Below are 19,325 nucleotides of genomic sequence, written 5' to 3' on the forward strand. Positions count from 1 at the left end.
ATAAGAGATGGTGCGTTCTGCCTCCTTAAGCAAAAGAGCATGACCGCTCCCGGAACAGCTCCCCGTCCCTCTTTTAAATAAGTTGGCAGCGTCGGTTTCTCGCGCCAGTGAGAAACCCAAGCAGCCAGCTCTGTACAACTGCGATGCTGGCTGGGTTAACCTTGACATCCTGGTCTTCATTCCTCCTCCTAAGCTCTTAAGGCAAGACGTTCTGGTGCACTTTTTTGTTTTGTTTTGTTTTCCTAAGTACGTATTATCAAGGCATGCACGCAACTTTCCAATCAGGAGCCGAGGCAAGGCCGTCGTGGCCGGTTTACGTCCAGTCGTGGAGTTCCTGCTGGCCAGAGAGCGTGCGGAGACGTCATGTTCCACTCGTTCAGATATTTCTATGCAATGATAGGCTGCCTGCGCTCCACGTCCTAAAACGTTCGTTCTATACACGAATTGCATGCTAGTGCATTTTGGTGGAAACGTATACAGAGAAGGCACTGCACAGAAACTGATACTAAGATATTTGACGGCTTAATCATTACTCGAAGCGCTGATAGCGGCGTCGGGTTGCTTTAAACAAGGAATCTTCCTAACGTGGCCACAGTATCTGATGCGCGCGGGAGTTTCTTTACCTGTCAAGTATTTTTCAGGTAAGAACAAGGAAAGGAACAGTATTGCTTACTTAACACTTTTTTAGACGTTCAGTTACTCTCTGAGCACCAGTTTAAATGACATGTTTGACTTCTTCAGGGACTCAGTAATGGCTGGACTCAGTAATGGCGAACTCAAGCGGTCAACCTTATCCGCGCGGGGCTTGAAATGCCTGTGCTGCAGTCACCACTGCGTTACAACAGTGACCGTTTGTAGAAGAGCTTAAAAGGATCTGTAGCAGAGCGCAAAGGACTATGCCGACTTAAGATTTCTGGTTCGAGACTATGCGATGAAAAGTTGCGTCCTGTTTCAAGCGCTGACGTCCCGTAAGTCCTCATTCTCGTTTAAATGTAGGCTTCGTTACTTTCGCCGACATGAAATTGTCAAGCGACCCTTACTCCGCCCTTTTCAGCAGCATCATGCAATGAGCACCTTCTTTGGCCATCTGAAGAGACCGACTTTCTCGACAAACTACAAGCAGTTTTTTTGTTCCACTGCTTGGGATACTTACCATCGAGTTCTATTAGCGCTCTTTATTTTATTTTTTAACATCTTTCCATTTTACTAATTTTCGCGTGCTCCTCTTACAGCCTTTCTTCCCTCAAACACCTGTTCCTGAGCACAGTGTATAATGTCGGCCCTGTCTGCATGCTGACAAATAGTCTGCCCTTTCAGTGAACGTCTGTATATCACTCTCTACTGAAAAAACTTGCGTAGGAACGGTACCTACAGAAAGAGACCAGATACCGAAAGTTAGAGAATTTAATGTGGAAATGGTGAACCGGTTGATGAGTTGCCTTAAGGGACATTACTATGGCCTGCCATTTCCCTCACAAGGAAAATAAATGGAGATGCACTAGAATGTAAGGAACTGTACGGTGCAGTGTCGAAGTAATACTACGCGCGTGCGCTTCACTCTGTCCCTCAATAGTTATTTACTTATTTATTTAAAACACTGCACTTCAATGATCTGGTCCAAGCAGGAGAGGATAGAAAAGACAGCAGACAGAAAATGATCAGAAGAATAGAGTCAAAGAAGAAAACACACAGCCGCACACGAAAATTCAGCAGTAGAAACACGTTCTGGTTCGGGAACACGATTACTCTGCAACGAAGAAAAAAACGCGTCAGTAATAAAAATAACAGCTATAAAGTATAGGCGGTGCGCTCAGAGTAAGGCTAATAAATGCTGCTCAAGGGTCACAAGCATGCATAGGCTGCTCGGCGACTATCCCAGAGTTGTTCAATAAAACGTGTTCATTCTCTCACTCTCTCTTGAAGGAAGAAGCTTGCATGAAGAAGCGTGGCAAACCTTCTATCCGCCTTTACTCTCTTTTTGCACACATGTGTGCACTTGACTCCATTCCTTATTTTCATATTTCTCAGCGTGTTGAAAGCAAGTAGACGTCGTTCGCTTTCAGGAAACAGCTTTTTACTCTGCCTTTTGTATTTTGTTTACTATTAATGCCACAGCATTAGAGTTGTCGTGACATAAAAACCCCGCCGATGTCCCGGTGTCACGTAGTTCCAATTTTCTTCAAAACGGTGAAGACGTAACAGGTGTCGCGTGACCCCAGGGTACCAACCACAGAGCCCCGCCCTCAGGAGGCAAATTCAAACCACCGATTGGAAAGTGGATTACGACGGATCCACCCGAAGGTCCCGTTCTCGAGATAAGCCGGCGTCGGCAGCGTCACCAAAAATCAACATTGCTCAAGAGAGCGGTGACATAGAAATAAAAACAGTTTCGCTTAAAAGCAAACAGGTAGTCTAGCGGAATCAAAGGCTGTCTGGGGTCGCGAGCTGAGCACACTACCTCTACACTACTGAAGAGTGTTCGGCACGGTAAAGGTAGGTTAGGCGTCATCCAAGTGTTGTGTGTGCGTGCATGCGTGCGTGAGCGCATGAGCGCATGAGCGTGTGTGTGTGTGTGTGTGGGGGGGGGGGGGGGGGGGGGGGGGCGCACACGCATAATGACACGACCTTCTGTCAGAGGCGTCTCGTTACCCACACCGACCACGGCGATTTGTTATGGTCCCGGTAATCTATCGAATATCGACTCTTGGCTTCTCTACTGAACGCCCAGCTTCCTGAGAAAAGGGCGTGCACGGTGCAGCGGCACTGAACTCGTTTCCCAATTAAGTACAACGCGTAAGGTCGACTTCTCTTTCATCGTCCCTTCCCCCAACCCCTTCCTCTTCCGAACACGTAACCGTTTATAGTACGAGTCAGACCCAAAGGGCGTGCCTTGACGAGGTTCGCCTTCTGTTAACGCCGTAACAATCGACTGTCCCCCCTCTCCCGACGTCTGGCGTCAAGGGGGAAAATCCCGGACGGCGGGGCGGGCGTCTTGTTCGGAGAAGGTGCTGCCGGTAAGCAAAGAAGGGGGGGGCGTGCATATCGGGAGGTGGGGCTTACGTCCGGGGTGCTGCCATCGCCACGCATCGTGTAACCGAACGGCCGAAGAAGGTTCAAGGTTAGCCGTGCGCTAAATTGCTCCCGGTATTGCTCAAGCCCGGCCGCTCGCTGCCGGCTTGCGCCCGAGAACGCTCACTCCGCTGTCTGCTCTTTTCCCTCGGTCGCCGCCGACCTCCACGCGCCACCACCACTGCGTTGTTGGCCGCCTGAGTGCGAGACGGCCCAGCTGAGACCTACCGGCAGTTCTATTTCCTTTTGTTCTTTTCACTTGTTCGCCCTCGACTGGTTTCACAGCGCGGCCGGCGAGCCGCAGTCGAAAGGAGACCAACTGCGGTGACGGCATATACGCGCCAAGCCCGCCGCCGCTACTACTCTCTCGGTGAGTCTAGCGTCCGGCCGGGGCGCCGCCTTGTCCTGTATCTGCGGGCATCTGCGAGTCCAGAGGAGCGCATAAATGGGTGCGTTGGGGAGTGCGCGAGTAATTAGCAGAGGCCCTTGTCGGGCCTCCCGATACCCAAGGCTTCGCAGTCCGGCAGTTTCCAGCGTTTCTGTCCACTTTTATCTCCGAATGCACTCAGCGTACCCCTGTTTCTCATTTACTCTTTTAAACTTTCTACTCCGCGGGCGTCTAGCACTTAGCATTCAGTTAGTAAATGGATTAAACTCGACGAAACAGCGCATGCAGCAAATGGCCCCCTTGTGTTTACGCTTACGTGATAAGCGTTTTTTGGTTACAAGGGCGCCGACTGCGATGAACCTGTGAGATTAGGCAGTAGGCTGCGTTTTACTGTCGTGGAAAACGAGAACCTGCATTGTGCAACGTCGTGAATCGCTTCCCGTAAAGAAAGGGCGGCAGAGGGGGAAAAAAGAACAGAAAGACTCGCCGGTGGGACTGGCGCGTCGCGGGAGCGCTTCTCCGCCAGCGCCCGAGAAGATTCGACCCCGTGGGCGATTACAGAGGCCAGCTCGTGGCAGTGCACATTGCCGGGAATGATGCCGGATGGAAAAACCCCGCGGGCCGCAGCGCGCGGCCTGGTTGTATACGGACGACATGGACCCTTGCTTCCGAGGAGCGGTGCACAAGCGGTCAGGTCAGTCAGTCTCCGCACATACCGCAAAGCGTACTCCTCTCATGTTAAGCATGTCTCTTGACTCGCACGATGTATGATCTGACTTTGAACAGTTTCGAATATATTCCATTTACAATTTATCTTATTTCGACGTTTTCCCTCTCGACTCACTTTCCATGCCTCCGATTCCTCGATGTCGCGTTTTTATCTTCTTGAAGGCCTCGTTTGAATTCAGCCCCTGTTTCAATCGGTGTCGCAGTTTTTATTACTACCGGCTTCGTCAGAAGGGCAGAACTAGGAGGATGAACATAACCTTTACTTACTACAGTCGACTTGACCTCTCAGAGGCAGTGGACGAAGGAATAAAACTCAAATCGAACTAATATGGTTGACGAAGTTGAATGCAGCAGCCGAGTACCTCGAGCCATGCATGTACAAGTCGTGTTTCGCTGGAAATTCCTGCAAAGCAGAATATCCCAGTTGCGGCTCAAGGGGAAATTCGTGTAGACACGCGTGTCTGTCTACACCTGAACGGTGCTTGATTTTATGCGAAATGTCAATGTGTAAATGTCAATTTATCTGCGTGAACGTGCGCTGAGACTAGTCTGCACAGCCAGCCGTTCAGTTTGGTGTCGAGACATTTGCAAGCAACATGCAAGCGTATTTTTGTTCATCCGGCCCTCCCTTTTAACCTTGCTGCATGGCGGACTGCTTCGAAGGGTATAGCAAGGTCGTGGGAGCGCTGTCTACAACAATCGGAGGGACTCGTTGCTGTTAGCGTCCTCCGCAGCAGCAGACACTAAAACTGATTCTTATGACTCCGCTAGAAAACACTGTCTGGGGCCTAGTACGAGAACTCTAGTACGTCACGGACAATTTAATGCCAAAAAGGGGCCTCGTTTATCATTCCATAGGCAATGCGGGTAGTCAAAGGCATTCTGGGAGTTGAGATATTCTTTGTAAACTTTCCTCTACGTTTTTCCTTCGTCAGACCCGTGCTCAATGGCTATAGGTCAACCTTTCTATTTCATTCATAAAACCGGACCTGTTTTTTTCTGTAACAGAGCACGCGGTCGTTGTGTTCGGACACGCCGGAGCGAGCAACGACGCGATCGGTATTACCACCTAACAAAATACGGTGCTCTTGATCAAAACAGCTGCACGACCTGCATTCAGAACGCCCTAGAATATACACGACCGCTTCGACCTTTCTCGCCGGCCTTTTTTATTGTGGGAAAAGTGTTGCTGAGGACAGGAAATAACCCTGCTTCGGGCAAAGCCGAGCCGGTTCCGTATTCACGTGCGTAAGCGCAAAGTCGCCGAGTTCGCTCTGAATGCCTCTTTGTAACGCATGAATGAAGGCCATAAGTGCTTTCTCGGAAGCGCGCCCTTGACGCTGTTTAGTTCTTTAGTTTATTTGAGTGGAACGTTTGCCATCGAGGGTGGGCCAGTAAGTCTGCGCAAACCGCTTCCTGGAAAGTGCAGCACACAAGTGGTGAGGCTGCTAGCAAACGATTATTAATTCATGACGAAGCCAATCGCTTCTATCAAATTCCACCACGTTTCGGGTCTTATCGAAGGCTACACTATGTTATATGTCAGAGCGCTATTGCAGGACTGAAAGGTTGGCACAATGCAAGTTTTTTTCACTCTGCATACTACGATAGCTCTCTTAATATCCGTGTATTGTCATTAGACTGAGTTGGCTTGCAAAAAATATACGTGATGTCTTTGGTGATTTTTAATCCTTATATTGGTTTGAGTGGTTTATGGGTTTGAACGTCCGAAAGCTACTGAGGCTAATCCTTAAGTGGTATGGAATGTACCATTCCGTCTTAAGTATTCGGCATTCTACAAGGTTTGCGCCGCGTGTTCAGTAAGATCTTATAAATCACAAGCGCAGATTAAACCGTGTTAATGTAGCGAAAGTTATTTCCCATGTGCACAATAAAGCAATGGCCGCCACCGCAATAACCAGCCATTTCTTAACTAGCCATTTAGTGAGCATCCGCCTCGTATGCGAGAGGTGCGGGGTTCGATCCCCAGTGCCGCCAGGTGCCCACCGGTGATACAATGGGTACACTGGTGCTCGGCTTCTTAGGGTGAAATGCCTGGGAAATGGGTCATTGACCCTACCTTGTGAAATGAAAACTACCTTGTGTCATGGCCCTCCTTGGCCAAAGCTGCCATTGCGCCATAAAAATTCATCATCATCATCGTCATCATTTGTTAATTCTCCTTGCAGCACTATAAGCTTCCGAGTAAACTTCTGCGAGCTTCTGCAAGGTTAGTATCTTTCCGTCCTCCATTGTACACTGCAGCGCATTTTTGGATGCCGCTGGCTTTTGTTATGAAGTTGACGACATCAGGTTAGCACTTGTCTCTTGAAGTAAAAGAGCCCAAATAGTGTCTGTTCTCACGAAGGTGATCGTGAACACTGTCACATTGTAAAGCGTGCTAAAGCTTCCTTCCCGGCGTCTGAGGTTGCGTAATTCTTCGCGCCTTTCCTCATCTTAGAAAGGGACCAAACACCGAGGGACCTTGATACCTGCCCCAATGTGTTCTATTGTGCGGATACAACCGATGCTTGCCATGTACCGTGATTATACCGATTAACAAGCACGAGGTATACAAAGTGGCTAGAATATTTCTTCACAAGGAAGAAACCTATGAGCGCTGTTCGACCAACACAGCCTTGTTTAAAGTACTTTTTTCGGCGACTCCCCAAAGCACCCATACATGTGCCTTTCATTCAACAACCTCCCCTTTAGTACGCAGCCTGGTTGCAGTGTAAACTTTGTAGTAACTCCAGGCCATGCTTACCCCATTACCAACCCTGCCGACTCATGTCAACTAAAAAACATGACCGTGAAGTTTCTCACATCTCGACGCAACAGGCGTGAGTAGGCGTTTAGTACACCGACCCCTCGCTGCGCGCTAACCGCGCTGCGCCGAAGCAGGCCACACGTAACGAACGACTGGGGACGGAGCTATCGGCGCGGCGGAAAGTTCAAGGGCGGTCCGGCGCCTAGAAACGTTGGGCGACTCCTGGAAGCGCTGGCACAGTGGGTGCAAAGGGACGCTTCTGGAAACGCCGCCGTGCACGGGAATACAGTTGCCCAACTCGGCTGTTGACTGTACAGAGCCGCGCGTGCCCGGTCTCGCACCGTGGGAGCTCCGGCGGGCATCGCATCGCGGGCCATTCTTTCCCCGAAGGAAGAAGGGGGCGGTGTCCCTTTGTCGCGACGACGACGCACTTCCTCGCGCTGCTTTCGCTTACCTTGGGTCAGTATGCAAATATGCCCGCGTCCGCAGCCGCCTGTGTTGCTGCAGCGCTTACACGCGCTCCGCGCCTCGGCAGGCGCGGTATACATGCGCACGGAGCGGGAAAACAACAAACGGCGAACAGAAGGGCGAGCGGGCGCGTCTCGCATGCCAACGCGGAGGCAAAAGGCGCCCAGCGGCGGGATCGTCTCGCGCGGGTCGACTTTAAATGGGTCGACTTTTCCGAAACACCTTGGCTCAATCGGCGCCGCGCATCGCACGCTCGTGCTGCCGGCGCACGCGTCACGCGTCCGCCTGAACGGAGACGAGACCGCCGGGGCCCCTTCTCGTTTTTATTTTTTTTTTCTTCGTTTCTGCAGCCTGGCGTGCCGCACGCCTTCTTCTCTGGGGCGAAGGATTCCCGCCAAGCCGCCGGGCAGCGCCGCGGCGCACGCCAGTCGCCGGCACCGTTGCCTCGGGTCTCTCCACTCCGGCTGTCGCCGCTGCTGCTGGTGCTGCTGCTGCCGGCGTCGACGTCGGCGGCGGAGTCGACGCCGCCAACCGGAAAGGGAAGCCGCCGGCCGTCGGAGCACTGGAACCGGTAATAGCCTTTGCAGCACACCCGCGGCTTCCTACTTGCGCACACCCGGCCTTCCTCCTCCTCCGCATCCTCCTCCCCCGCCATCTCCGCCTGCTTGCTTTCGGAGCTCTCGCGCCTCGGCTTCCTTTTCGCCGGCAGGACTTTCTCGAAGTGAGCGGGTTGCGGAAACTTTTCCGGTGCTGCTGCTCGCTTTTCCGGAGCTTTCCGCTCGCCGAGTGCAGGGCGCATGTCGTTTTCGTTCAAGGCCTCCCCACCTCACGCGGAGTTCTCCAAAGGCTGCTTGCCGCGGCGGGATCTTTGGAGAATACTAGTCAAGTTTTACGTGGCCATGCTTCGCTCCTTCCGTTAGTATTCTTGGATAGCCTGTATTAAACAGCTTTGCATCGTATCTGTGACGAGTTGCGCAAGTCTTCTGCATTGTACGTTCCTGATTTTCTTTTTAGTGTGTGCATTAGCATTACAGCAGTCAGTGCAAGCAGAAATGGTAACCTGCCCAACGGGCTACAAACTTAGTGTGCTACCAGACGGAACTTAGTATACTACCTCGAATAGCAAACCTTTGTATGCCACCTCGGATATAATGTCCTTAATTGCGCTAACCACGGATATAACGAATTTTAGTGCGTTAACCTCGGATATATGGAACCTTGCTGTGCCAGCTCGAATATAACGAAATTTAGTATGTTAACCTCGGGTATACCGAAACCTAAGTGTGCCACCTGGGATATATAAAAAAAAAACTTTCGAGTGCTAACCTCGCATATAACGAATTTTGGTGTGTTGACGCCGGATACATCGAACCACAGTATGCCGCCTCAGATATAACGAACGTTTGCCTGCTAACTCATTCATACGATCTGTCGAGGATCGCCTAGAAGCTTTTTTTTTTCGCTTTATCAGTGCGTAAGGTGACTAGTACGTCACTGCTGTGGCGACTGCCTGAAAGGCGTGGGCGTTTAAGCAGAGTAGTTGACTGCTTCACCTATCATACTGAAAGAAAATAACATTAGCAATAAACACTAATACGTTTTCAAGGTACGTTTTCAAGGCCCTTGGACATGAGAGAGGAGCCTTCAATCAATAAAATATATCGCGCTCTGAGGCACCTTCGTAAAACCGACTGTAAATTTGTTACTCTCCCTTTTATTTATTTTGTTTGATACGCGTGGTTTTGGAAAATTGATATATTCGCCTGAAGATGATGTGCGATACGGTTCAAAAAGGTCTTTTTTTTCTGGGTGCCAACGTTACAGGACCAATAGACATAACAAAATCGTCTGTCTGTTTCATCGTTTAATGAGGTGTAGTCAAAGGAGCACAGCGCTGACTTCCTGGTTTAAGAAAAATTCCACATTTTCCCGCGTGCGGAATTCAGTGTCGAGCAGTATTTTTTCACGTTGTCCAAAATGACACACTCAGCTCTCTTGGATCTCCAATCACTCCAAAAAGAAAAACTCAAATATCCAGTTAGGCTGCTTATTTACATAAGGCTCACGAGTATTACAAACGGAACAACGCAATTTACGCAAATACCGAACGCAGAATGGATGCATGCCTCGTTGTGTCGTTAACCGCCTTGCTGAGGCCAGCGGATGGTATTGATATTTCTAGGGCACATTGTACAGTCTGACCTCGTTATAACGAAACGACTTATAACCAAATAGTGGGTATAACGAAGCAATGACTATTCCCCTTGGAAGCTCGGTCAACGCAAGCTATAACGAAGCTACGGCAATAACGAAGTAATCGCCGGGCCCCTTCAACTTCGTTATAAGGAGGTTCAACTGTATTACTCTCCGGTTTTGCCAATTCTCTCCCTTCACATCCTTGCACTGAAGTCCGTAGCACTGCGACCCTCAATGAGTTCAGGCACAGAGAGGGAAAACCATTTGGTTATATCGGCGTTACTGAATTGAAATAAAAGAATGGAACAGTTCCGACAAACTGCGCCAACAACCGCTGGGACTCTAAAGTCGCCGCGTGATGTCACAAAGTCCTCTCGCTCAGCGGCTACTTTAGCTCATTAGGTGGAACTGGCCACCGAAGGCGACAGTGTTACGCATAATGTTCAACATGTAAGCAGTCCCATTGTTTTCCGGATCAGTGACCCGTTCGATGTCCTGCTGCGCGTTATGCAGCGTGTGCTTCATTTTGACACGACCCGCCGCACTTTGTGGTAAACGGATGAATGCTTGTAGCAAGACTTGATGTTCTCTGAATAATATTAGCAGTTTCTTTGCATCAAAATTGCAAAACATGTTTACTCATGTTTCGAGAGTGTTCAAACCACTCTTACCATGTAAACTTTTCAGCTTGGTCACCCATCTTAATACTGTAATCCAATGCGAATTTTGTGTCATGGACCACAGCCAGAACTTTGTGCTTGGTATCACTTGGAATGATTTCTTTATTTTTCAAAGTTTATATTGCGGGATGAGCTTCTCATCCAACGTTTCAGTTCGTAAACAAGTGGTAGTCCCAGGTAAGCCCGTTGAAGCACATTGTTGCTTTAGCGCAAAGAGCTGGCTCTATAGAAGGAGCTAGTTAAATTAGCGGCATATATTCTAGCTCTGTGCTTGTCACTCTGAATATTTGGAGGGCGAGTCCACACCAAAGCATTTGTATTGAATTGTGGTCATATTATACCCAAGGATGCAAGCGGACGGAGTATAGCGTTTGAAAAAAGGTTTGCCCCAATGAAATGCACTGTATGACAGGTTGAGCATAAAATTTTCTTCTCCGGCTTCATCCTGAGCCAGTGACGTAGATGGAACAAACGTTTTCATCACAACGAATAAACATTTTGAGGAAGCGTGCAAAAGCAGTTAAGTTGGTTCCGTCGACTAGTTGTTCGAGACGTCAACTTCAATGAAGCAGGGGGGCGTGTCACTCGCCAGAAGGATGGATTTCTTTGTCAACTATTCCAAGGAGCTAACACTATCCGGAAGCGTAAAACCAACACATCGCTTGCACATCTTTCGTTTCATTCCTGATTGGTCTGAGCGCCTTTCGGCAAGTGAATAGACTCGCTCCTAAAGAACCTGAGGAGGTAGATTACCACGTGACAGGAAGTGTCAGAACTATTCACCTCTTATGTTCAGCCTTAGTCCCCATCACGTTTTTCGCTGCAGTCGTTCTAATCGATGCTTTTCGAGGACGGAAGCTCGATACCTCAACGCGCCGCTGCGTACCTTCAACGCTACAGTGGCAGCCGGAAGGGCCTTAGTATAAGCACGCACTCGTCAAGGACCTCGGCCTGTTATTAATCGACAGCGCGGAAAGCACGTCTCGCGGCTTTCTTTCGCCTTCTGTTCTTCTCATTACTCCAACCCCACTACCCAAGCACGAACGAATACGGACGACCTTGGGCGTTTGGTACAAAGCAGGGCTGGACCGCGGGTAGTATGCAGGTCTGACGCGCACGACCGCCTTGCATCCACGGGGCTGCTGCCGAGACAGACCTTGCTGCAAGCGAACAACGACCCGTATCCTTCCGGCAGCCCGATGAATCGAACACCTCTCCGATAACCGCATTCGTGCCTCCTAGCACCTCGTTCGACGCCACTTTCCCGGCGTTCTTTTCTATTGGCCGCGACGCGCCAATTACGGCGTGACATCACCTTCTGGCCACTGCCGGGAAACAGCATTTTCTCTGACGTCACGTGGTTGCGACACCCGACGCAACGATGACACTACCTGCGACCGGCCGGAGCAGCAGTATAGGCGGCCCTCATCCGCAACCAACATCATCCGCAACAACGGAGGAAGCCGGAGTGCTCGAGTCTTGCCGCGCTTAGCCGTAATAGTAATCCCGCAGCACTCGGGGACGCCGTCAGGCAGCACGTGCGGCCACAGGCCGGAAGAGGAGAGACGTTTTCGCCAGGGAGCGCATCCGTCGGGAAGTCCGGAGCACCGGGAGACGGCGCGCTTGGCCAGCGGTGCAGGTGTCGCGTCGCGCTGATCTGGGTCGCGCTGCGCGAGAAAGAGTTGGCCAGATCAACCTTGCCCGAGGCGTGCCTACTGACAAGCTCGTATAAAGGCTAGCCCAGCAGCGGTGGGTGGAGGCCTGTCGCCACGCGTCTCCTCTCGGCCGCTGCAGCTCTCCTCGCCGGCCGTGCTAAGGTATGTGGTGGCTGCTGGACGGCGCCGTTCTTTTCGCTTGCGGGCGCTTTGCCTCCCGATCAGCCGGGCCGACAATGAGCTCAGGTGCTACACCAATTACGCGCATTGTATCCGCGAGTGAATGGAACTGGCTGTTGTTGCACCTGCCGGTGTGAATTGAGACCTCATTAGGCGCCTTAGCGATTATAGCGGTGGACCCGCTCTTCGGAGAAGTGTTGCCGCCACCGCGGGAAATATGTTTCTTTTCCTGACGATTCTGTCCTCCGCAGTGCTTGCGTGTTGTATGTTTCGCGCGAAGAGGGTGCACTGAACTCGCGACACAATTGATTTGTTTTTTCTTTTTTACCTTACCCCGTGCGGCGCGGACTAAGCGTCTGCTGTTCAGTTCCCTGCACGATCGTGATCGTGCGATCATGACGAACTTTGACCTTCTGACATTGATGGCTGTTGTATTGGAGTGATGAATGAGCGCGGTACAAGGGGCACACGCGAGCCGCTCATCTTTTTCGTGAGATTGACGTAAGTGCTGTGGGAGCTCCCATTTACTTTTAGCCCCGGAGGAACGCGTCCTTGTCCCGTCTGCGCCTTGTGCCAGACATTGTTTCCAAGATGGTAATTACGGCTGTCTGGAAACGTTATTATAGCTTTCGATCGTGTACTGATGAAAAGGTGCACACGGCGCGCCCCATGCATCCGTCATGGGCGGTTTTCTCCCATCTTGTGACTGTTTTTATATCCGTGTATTCGCTTTTAACATCCATGTCCCGTCCTTTCCTGTCCGTGCATGTGTTTCTCCTATCCGTGTGTGTTTCGTGTTTTTGTATATATATTTTTTTATTTTCCCGCTCATGCTGCGTGCATCAAGATGTTTTGAATGCTTCCTTATAATTTTGCACAGTCAAACCTATCACATACTCAGTAAGCAGTAAAAAGTCATAAAATCGTTAAAATCAATTACGTTCGCTTAAAAATTCAAATAATTTTCTGTAAATAATAATTGATTCCACAACGCACGCTTTCGCGATAAAAAAAAAGATTCTAAAAACTTTCAAGTTGCGAATAAAGAAAACCCGTCGCAAAATCAATTATGTTTTGTTAAGAACTTTTCTAGATAATCACACTTATTTATTTCACACTTATTTATTTATTTCTGCTGTTTCTGACTCAACGATATGCACCGTTCTGCACCGCTATCAGCGAATAAGAATGAGTTTTTAAAACGCTGTGCGATCCGTCGTCTCTCATTTCACTCCATTTGTTCATACTGTCAGCTCTAATCAAGGGGCTATTCGTACAGAAGTGGATATCAAAACGTGGCACAGAAAAAAGAACAAACATTGAAACCAACACAGAATTCTATACATTGAAAATTCGCCACTTATACATATTATATCCATTGGTTAAGGATTAAAAAAATACCGACAGGAAGACTCTGTATTTTATCGTACATCGCCTAGAAACATGTCTTTGAGAAAGTTAGTTAAACCTGAACGCTAAATGGTGGCAAGAAACTTCTCTCTGCTAGAGAAACTTGAAGTAAAGCGCAATAAACTTTCTAAACATTCTGCACTCCGCGAACCTTCAAAATTCTTTTTCAAGTTTGGAGAGCAGTATATTTGCAAAAGCATGTTAAACGCCTGTAAAATTTCAACAAGGATATATGCGTCTAGGTAGTTGGTTTCTCTCGCGAAAATTCGTACGTCTTTATGCCTCTATACTAAGTGGTATTTGAGAAATCAAACCGTCTACATGCAAAAAAGTTTCGCTTGGCGGCATCCTGGAAAAACAGCTGTGTATAACTTTGCAAATACTACCTCCATGCGTTGCATCATGAGAATATCTCGACAACAGCAGTGTCGCCAGATGTTTCATTATTAAGCAGTGCTGGCCACTTAAGCATCGTAATGTATATCTCAAGCAGCACGGCGCCACGCGGGAAAGAAAATGTCTTTCCTACATTTCGTACACTCGCACACCAAAAATCACTTAGCAGTTTTTCTGCAAATATGATCTGTTCTTGAATGCGGCAGCACTGCTATCCTGTATGTTATATCTTGTGACCGCCCTGTAACGGCCTCCACGCCAACAGCAGTGATGAACACCAAATAAAAATAAATAATAAATTTTGCTGAGAACACTCGCATAAAAGATTTGTCGACGTGTGTGCGGGACGGCGCGTGAAGCAAGTGTTTGGCCTTGCGTGTAAGGGAGTGCAGTAAAATCCTCCCAGGTTCATAAAGACAGCCATTACATTACATAAGTGCCATAACGGATTGCATAATTTCTTTCGCTAAATTTACAAAAAGAATGATGCTTAATATCTCCTCAGTAACGGTCAACGTAGCACGGGCGGTAGTTCGTCTTCCTCGCGCGGACGACCAGCGGCAGGCGGTGACGAGAAGCGGAGAAGAAAAAAAGGGGAAAAAAAAAAGTCAGCTTTCGGATCGCCGCCAGCAAGCTCCACCATGGCTGCGCTCCACGCGAGCTGGCAAGCAATCAGCATCCTTTAACGCATTTAATGCGCGCTATTACGAGTCGGCTGCTTCCTCCACGCAGAGAATGAGGGGGAGAGAAGAGTGGTTTCGCTGAAAAGCGCTTAGATTCGTCGGCGATAGTCTCACGGTCATGGCGTGCTTACGAGGGCCTTACTAAAAGAGCGCCTAAGAGACTTCACGAAAATAGAGGCCGGAACGACGCGCAAGGGCGTTGCCTACACACCACACCACAGCAGCGCCGCCGGCTAGCGGGACTTCGCCTGCCGCAGGGTATGCCTGTGCCGCGGCGTTTGTTTTTTTTTTTTTTGCTCGCTTGTATTTCTCCTCCGAATCACGCATTCCACTCGATGTCAACACTCCGCCGCGAAGTGTACGCACGGAGCTGTCCGTCGCTTCAGGGTACGTAGACGCATGCATGCTTCTATCAATGCCGTTCGGGCTCGGTATCAGTTATGATCAACCGTCGGTGGTAACATTTCGTCTGGAAAGAAAACAAAACTAATCTGCCGCGTTCACATTCCCGCAATGCAAAAGCGACGTGCAGGGCACGCGTCAGTTGACGTAGTGTCGGCTTTGTTTATTTTTTTATTGTTCGTGTCCAGGACGAAGTTGTCCTGAAAAAGGAAGCTGCCCACAGCCAGCTAGTAGCAGTTGGCCTGTAGCGCCAAGTAGTTGCACGCTCGGTAAGCCGAAGCAAGTGACTGAAAAGTGAGTAGCTAGGAAAGAATGCAGGCGCAAGGTGAGATCGCAGTGGTCAGCCGGTGTTGTTGGCTGCCGTCATGAGGTATGGCAGGCTGGGCTGCACTGTTTTTGTTGGCTGGTCAAACTGGTCAGAACTTTCGGTTGCGCGCCATGTCCCTCGTGGCGATAATGACGAACTCTAAATTGAAGTGTAATTGCTGTAGACATGTTTTCACGGCACTTTAGATAAAATCATTCGGCACTACGAATAACGACAGTATAAAGGCTTCGATGGAATGAAACTTTACGTCTCTGTTCAAGCTTTTTTTTCTCTCTCTCTCTGAAGGTCCCTAACCGAATAATATCACATTGTACGATACTAAAGACGAAAAAAAAACGGCGAAAACTGCGCGATTTTTATGCAACTCGCCAGAAATCACTCATTTTCAACAGGCTTTTCTACTACGCCTTTTCTGCTACCATATGCCCAAAGAAAAGTCAAGGAGAGCCTTAAGCAGCAATGCCATTTATCGCCCAGGAGGTTGCCATCGTCGCACCTCCGCCGTGCTTTTTGCGATGGTGCCTTCTGTTTACAGTATACTGTCTTGTTAAGAGCGACTTTCTGTTGCATTTGTTGGTTCTTGTTTCTGGCACCTTTGTTAGCAGGCCACGAAAGCTATAAAGTAGACCGACAGCTACTGCTGTGCGTTTGAGTTGCATACACGACTGCTTGAGAATTAATAACTTGCAAATTGTCCAGTGACATGGTAGAGATTAGCAATCCTCTATGTAAATGCATGTTACGCTGCGTCTTTCGGCAATATTGCCTTCTACAGAAAACAAGGAAAATTGGCAGAATGAAATCAGTGCAAGAAACAGGGTTCAGTGGAAGCGTTTATTATGCTAAAAGATCGCAGCGGGCACTCATTTCAGATATCTAGCTTCTTTAATAATGTTAACACCACTTAGCACTGTGTACCGCAGTTATAGCTTGAATTCGCTTGGCTCTAATAAGTCTGCAGGCGATTGCTTCATTTATATTTCATGTCTTGTCTTCATAAATTCAGCATGTTTCGAAAAGCAGAAACCGGGGAGGCTGAGTTGCTGTGTCGTTCGGCTGCTGATCCGAACGTTCGAATCACGGCCGTGGCAGCCCTGCTTCACAGTAGGCAAAATGCAAAAAGGCACCTGTATGCTGTGCGATGTCCAACACAGCGCCTGTGTTTGCGTCCTTTTCTTCTCTTGTCCGTGTTACTACTGCGCTGTAGTCGTAAGTATGCAGTACGTACTAGTCAGTCATTACGTATTAAGCACGTTAAAAAACTTGACGTGGTCGAAATCACTCCAGGACCCTCCACTATACGACGCCCATCACAACCCACGCGGCGCTTCGGGACGTTAAACCAGCGAATTTATAATTTACAATTTATGCTCTGAAAAGCACCTCACCGAAATTTCCTTGCGTCCAGACCTTGCGCAAAAGACCTTGCGTCCAGACGTCCTCGCTGTTATATACGTGATACAGCAAGGAAAGTAACTTCTATGTTAAGCGGCTACCTAAAACAGGAGTTCCACAGCCAACTTTTTATCTACCGACGTGAACAGAATTCAGCGCGGTTACAGTGTAGGCGAACAATGGAACTTTACAAATCATATGCACATTTTTTCTTGCATCCTATCTCGAGCATTTGTTCATTTCCACTATACTGGCTGCTGGCGCATGTGAAATGAGTAGTTGCTTTATATTTATTTTTTTCATTACTACCTGCGTGGAGCGGGAATAGCCGGCTTCAGCTGAGTAATTGCAGCGCTTTACGTTTCCAGGCAGGCCAGTAAACAAAAACAACAACAACAAGGTCAGCACGAACAAGCTGCTAGCCTAATCACCGTCTTTGCATTATCGCACCCCTGTGCGATTGTTCACGCTGTATGCTTGTCTACAGTGAATGCGGCACGACGACCCTGTAACTTAGTAGCGGGCCGAGCAGTGTATACCTCGTATCTGTCCGGCAAAGCGTAAAGTGTAATGAGCCCGGACTAATTTGACTTTGCAAATTAAAAAATAAAAGCGATAAACTCTCCAGTGCGCCAGCCTTGTGCATGCAGCGTTCCCGTTAGGGGCGGAGCGTAAGACGCGTGCCGCATGCCTGATCCTCATCGCCGTTTCCTTGGTCACGACCTGCGCTGGAGGCACGGCCTGGTCGAGCGGTGTGTGTGCGTGTGGCCATATCTTGAGAAACAATACCGTTGAAGATGCAGGGCGTGATTCCTGTGTCGGCGGCAGCGGAGCGACGGGCTGCGGTCGGGCCTTTTCGCCTCTGCTGGCCCAGTTCGGACAATAGCCTTGCATACGGGACGTATCTCATGACTCGGGCGTCCCTCTCCTCGTTCGAGGCGAGGGTATCGACCCAATGGCTAGGAGGGAGCGTTTTGGCGCCTCGCTGTGGAAAGGAGTGTGTCCGCTTTGCGTATGTTTGAAAAAAAAAAACGCTCTTTCTAGTGCAGTCTGTTCCGTTCTTCCTTCCGCTAATCGCCATGATTTTGCGCTTTCGGGAACTTGCTAGGCTTGTCGATAACTTCGAGACATATTGCCAGGGCACCGAATGTTTTAACTATCATCTTAACCACAGTGAATGAAAGTATGTTGAGTTTTTATTTTTAATTGTACACGTATGGATAAAATAGAGGTTCGCATTTCGACATCATAAGCCGAAGAGTCGCTGTTTCAAAGGCACAAAAACAGGAAAATGTGGTAAAGCGGTGCGAATGGTAAAAAAAAAAAGCTGAAAAAAAATTGAAGACTGGTTGTTTCTAATGGGGAAAAGTATAGTATGGTTCTTTACAGATGCACACTTTATACTTTTTATGGCGGGCAATGATGGCAGCGGCCGTCGAAAGATGCACAGATAATGAGTCATGAGGTAGCGGATAAATACGTCGTTCGCACTCTGGCAACTTGTTCCCTCTTATCCAATTTACAGGATTTAAAAGTAACTTCCCCTAGTCCGGGCTAGTTTGTCATAACGACAGCAGACTCTTTTACAAAGGTCTACAGCTTGACGTGTTATAATGCCACTTGAAAATAATCCTCCTCTCTTCGACGCCCCCCTCTCTCTCTCGTTCCCACCTCTTCCAACTGTTTTCCTTTATTTCTCTTTGTGCAAGTGAAGGTGACGTGAACGTATGCGTGAGCAGATTTATTTTTTCCGCCTAAAAATAGAATAACGTGCAATAATAAAGTACTCTTCCAAGTATTTCTGCAGTAATGCCGTTTCTATTGCGGTGAAAGCAACAGTCAGAAAACGGGGGCACGATTCTGTGTTCCAGGTAAACGCTGGTAGCATTTCAACATGCGGTCACTGCTGGTTGTCTTCTGGGCCTCGGTTGCCGTCTCACAAAAAGTTCCCCCGCACATCATCTTCATCCTCGTCGATGACCTGGTAAGTCTGTGTCAGCTGCCAAGGTTGGTTTGGTTTGGTTTGTGGGGTTTAACGTCCCAAAGCGACTCAGGCTATGAGATGCACAGTAGTGAAGGACTGCGGAAATTTCGACCTCCTGGGGTTCTTCAGTGCTTCACTCGGCAAAAATGGCATTTTCTTCATCGATAGTTTCCTGCTTCTGTTGGTAAAAATAAAAAAAATATTTCGTCCATTCGCAGGCCTTTATGAAAACTGTGTGAGGAGGAACGCATAATTTATGTACAGTCGTGAGAGTATGAGAGAGAGAGAGAGAGAGAGAGCAAAGTTTGAGCAATCTTTTATTAACTGGTGCGTAATTGTGAGAAGCACAGTTTGTTCTGTTCTCTAATTAGCTTTCCTCTTGGCGTATAATATCCAAAACTCATCCTCAAATTTAATCAAGAACTAACCTGAAAATTTGTAATTCTGCGCCAAAAGTTCGTTTCTTCTCCTATTGCTCATGTCCTGCGTTACAGTGATATCATAAGCTGTGCTGAAGCAAAGTTGTGAAAAAGCGATCAAAACTGCTTCAACGATTTTGCGCGTAAACATTTTTCACACGCAGTCTGCTAAA

General features: G+C 48.7%; 1 protein-coding gene across 6 annotated transcripts in view; it reads left to right on the top strand.

Moving 5' to 3' along the window:
- Positions 1-2,993: 2,993 nt before the first annotated feature.
- Positions 2,994-19,325, top strand: part of LOC144125609 (arylsulfatase B-like) — a 32,686-nt gene continuing 16,354 nt past the window's right edge. Inside the window, exons 1-3 of one of the 6 annotated variants that reach the window (XM_077659135.1) lie at positions 2,994-3,014; positions 7,775-7,995; positions 18,621-18,733. In XM_077659135.1, coding sequence (XP_077515261.1) covers positions 18,644-18,733 — 90 coding nt within the window. In that variant the 5' untranslated portion in view covers positions 2,994-3,014; positions 7,775-7,995; positions 18,621-18,643. Of the gene's footprint in view, positions 3,015-3,130; positions 3,440-3,943; positions 4,152-7,774; positions 7,996-11,426; positions 12,118-14,863; positions 14,883-15,233; positions 15,352-18,620; positions 18,734-19,325 lie in introns of those variants that run through there. The other 5 variants (XM_077659132.1, XM_077659133.1, XM_077659134.1 and 2 more) reach the window with 5 other exon arrangements.

This window comes from Amblyomma americanum, chromosome 3 (genome assembly GCF_052857255.1).
Source record: "Amblyomma americanum isolate KBUSLIRL-KWMA chromosome 3, ASM5285725v1, whole genome shotgun sequence".
NCBI lineage: Eukaryota > Metazoa > Arthropoda > Arachnida > Ixodida > Ixodidae > Amblyomma > Amblyomma americanum.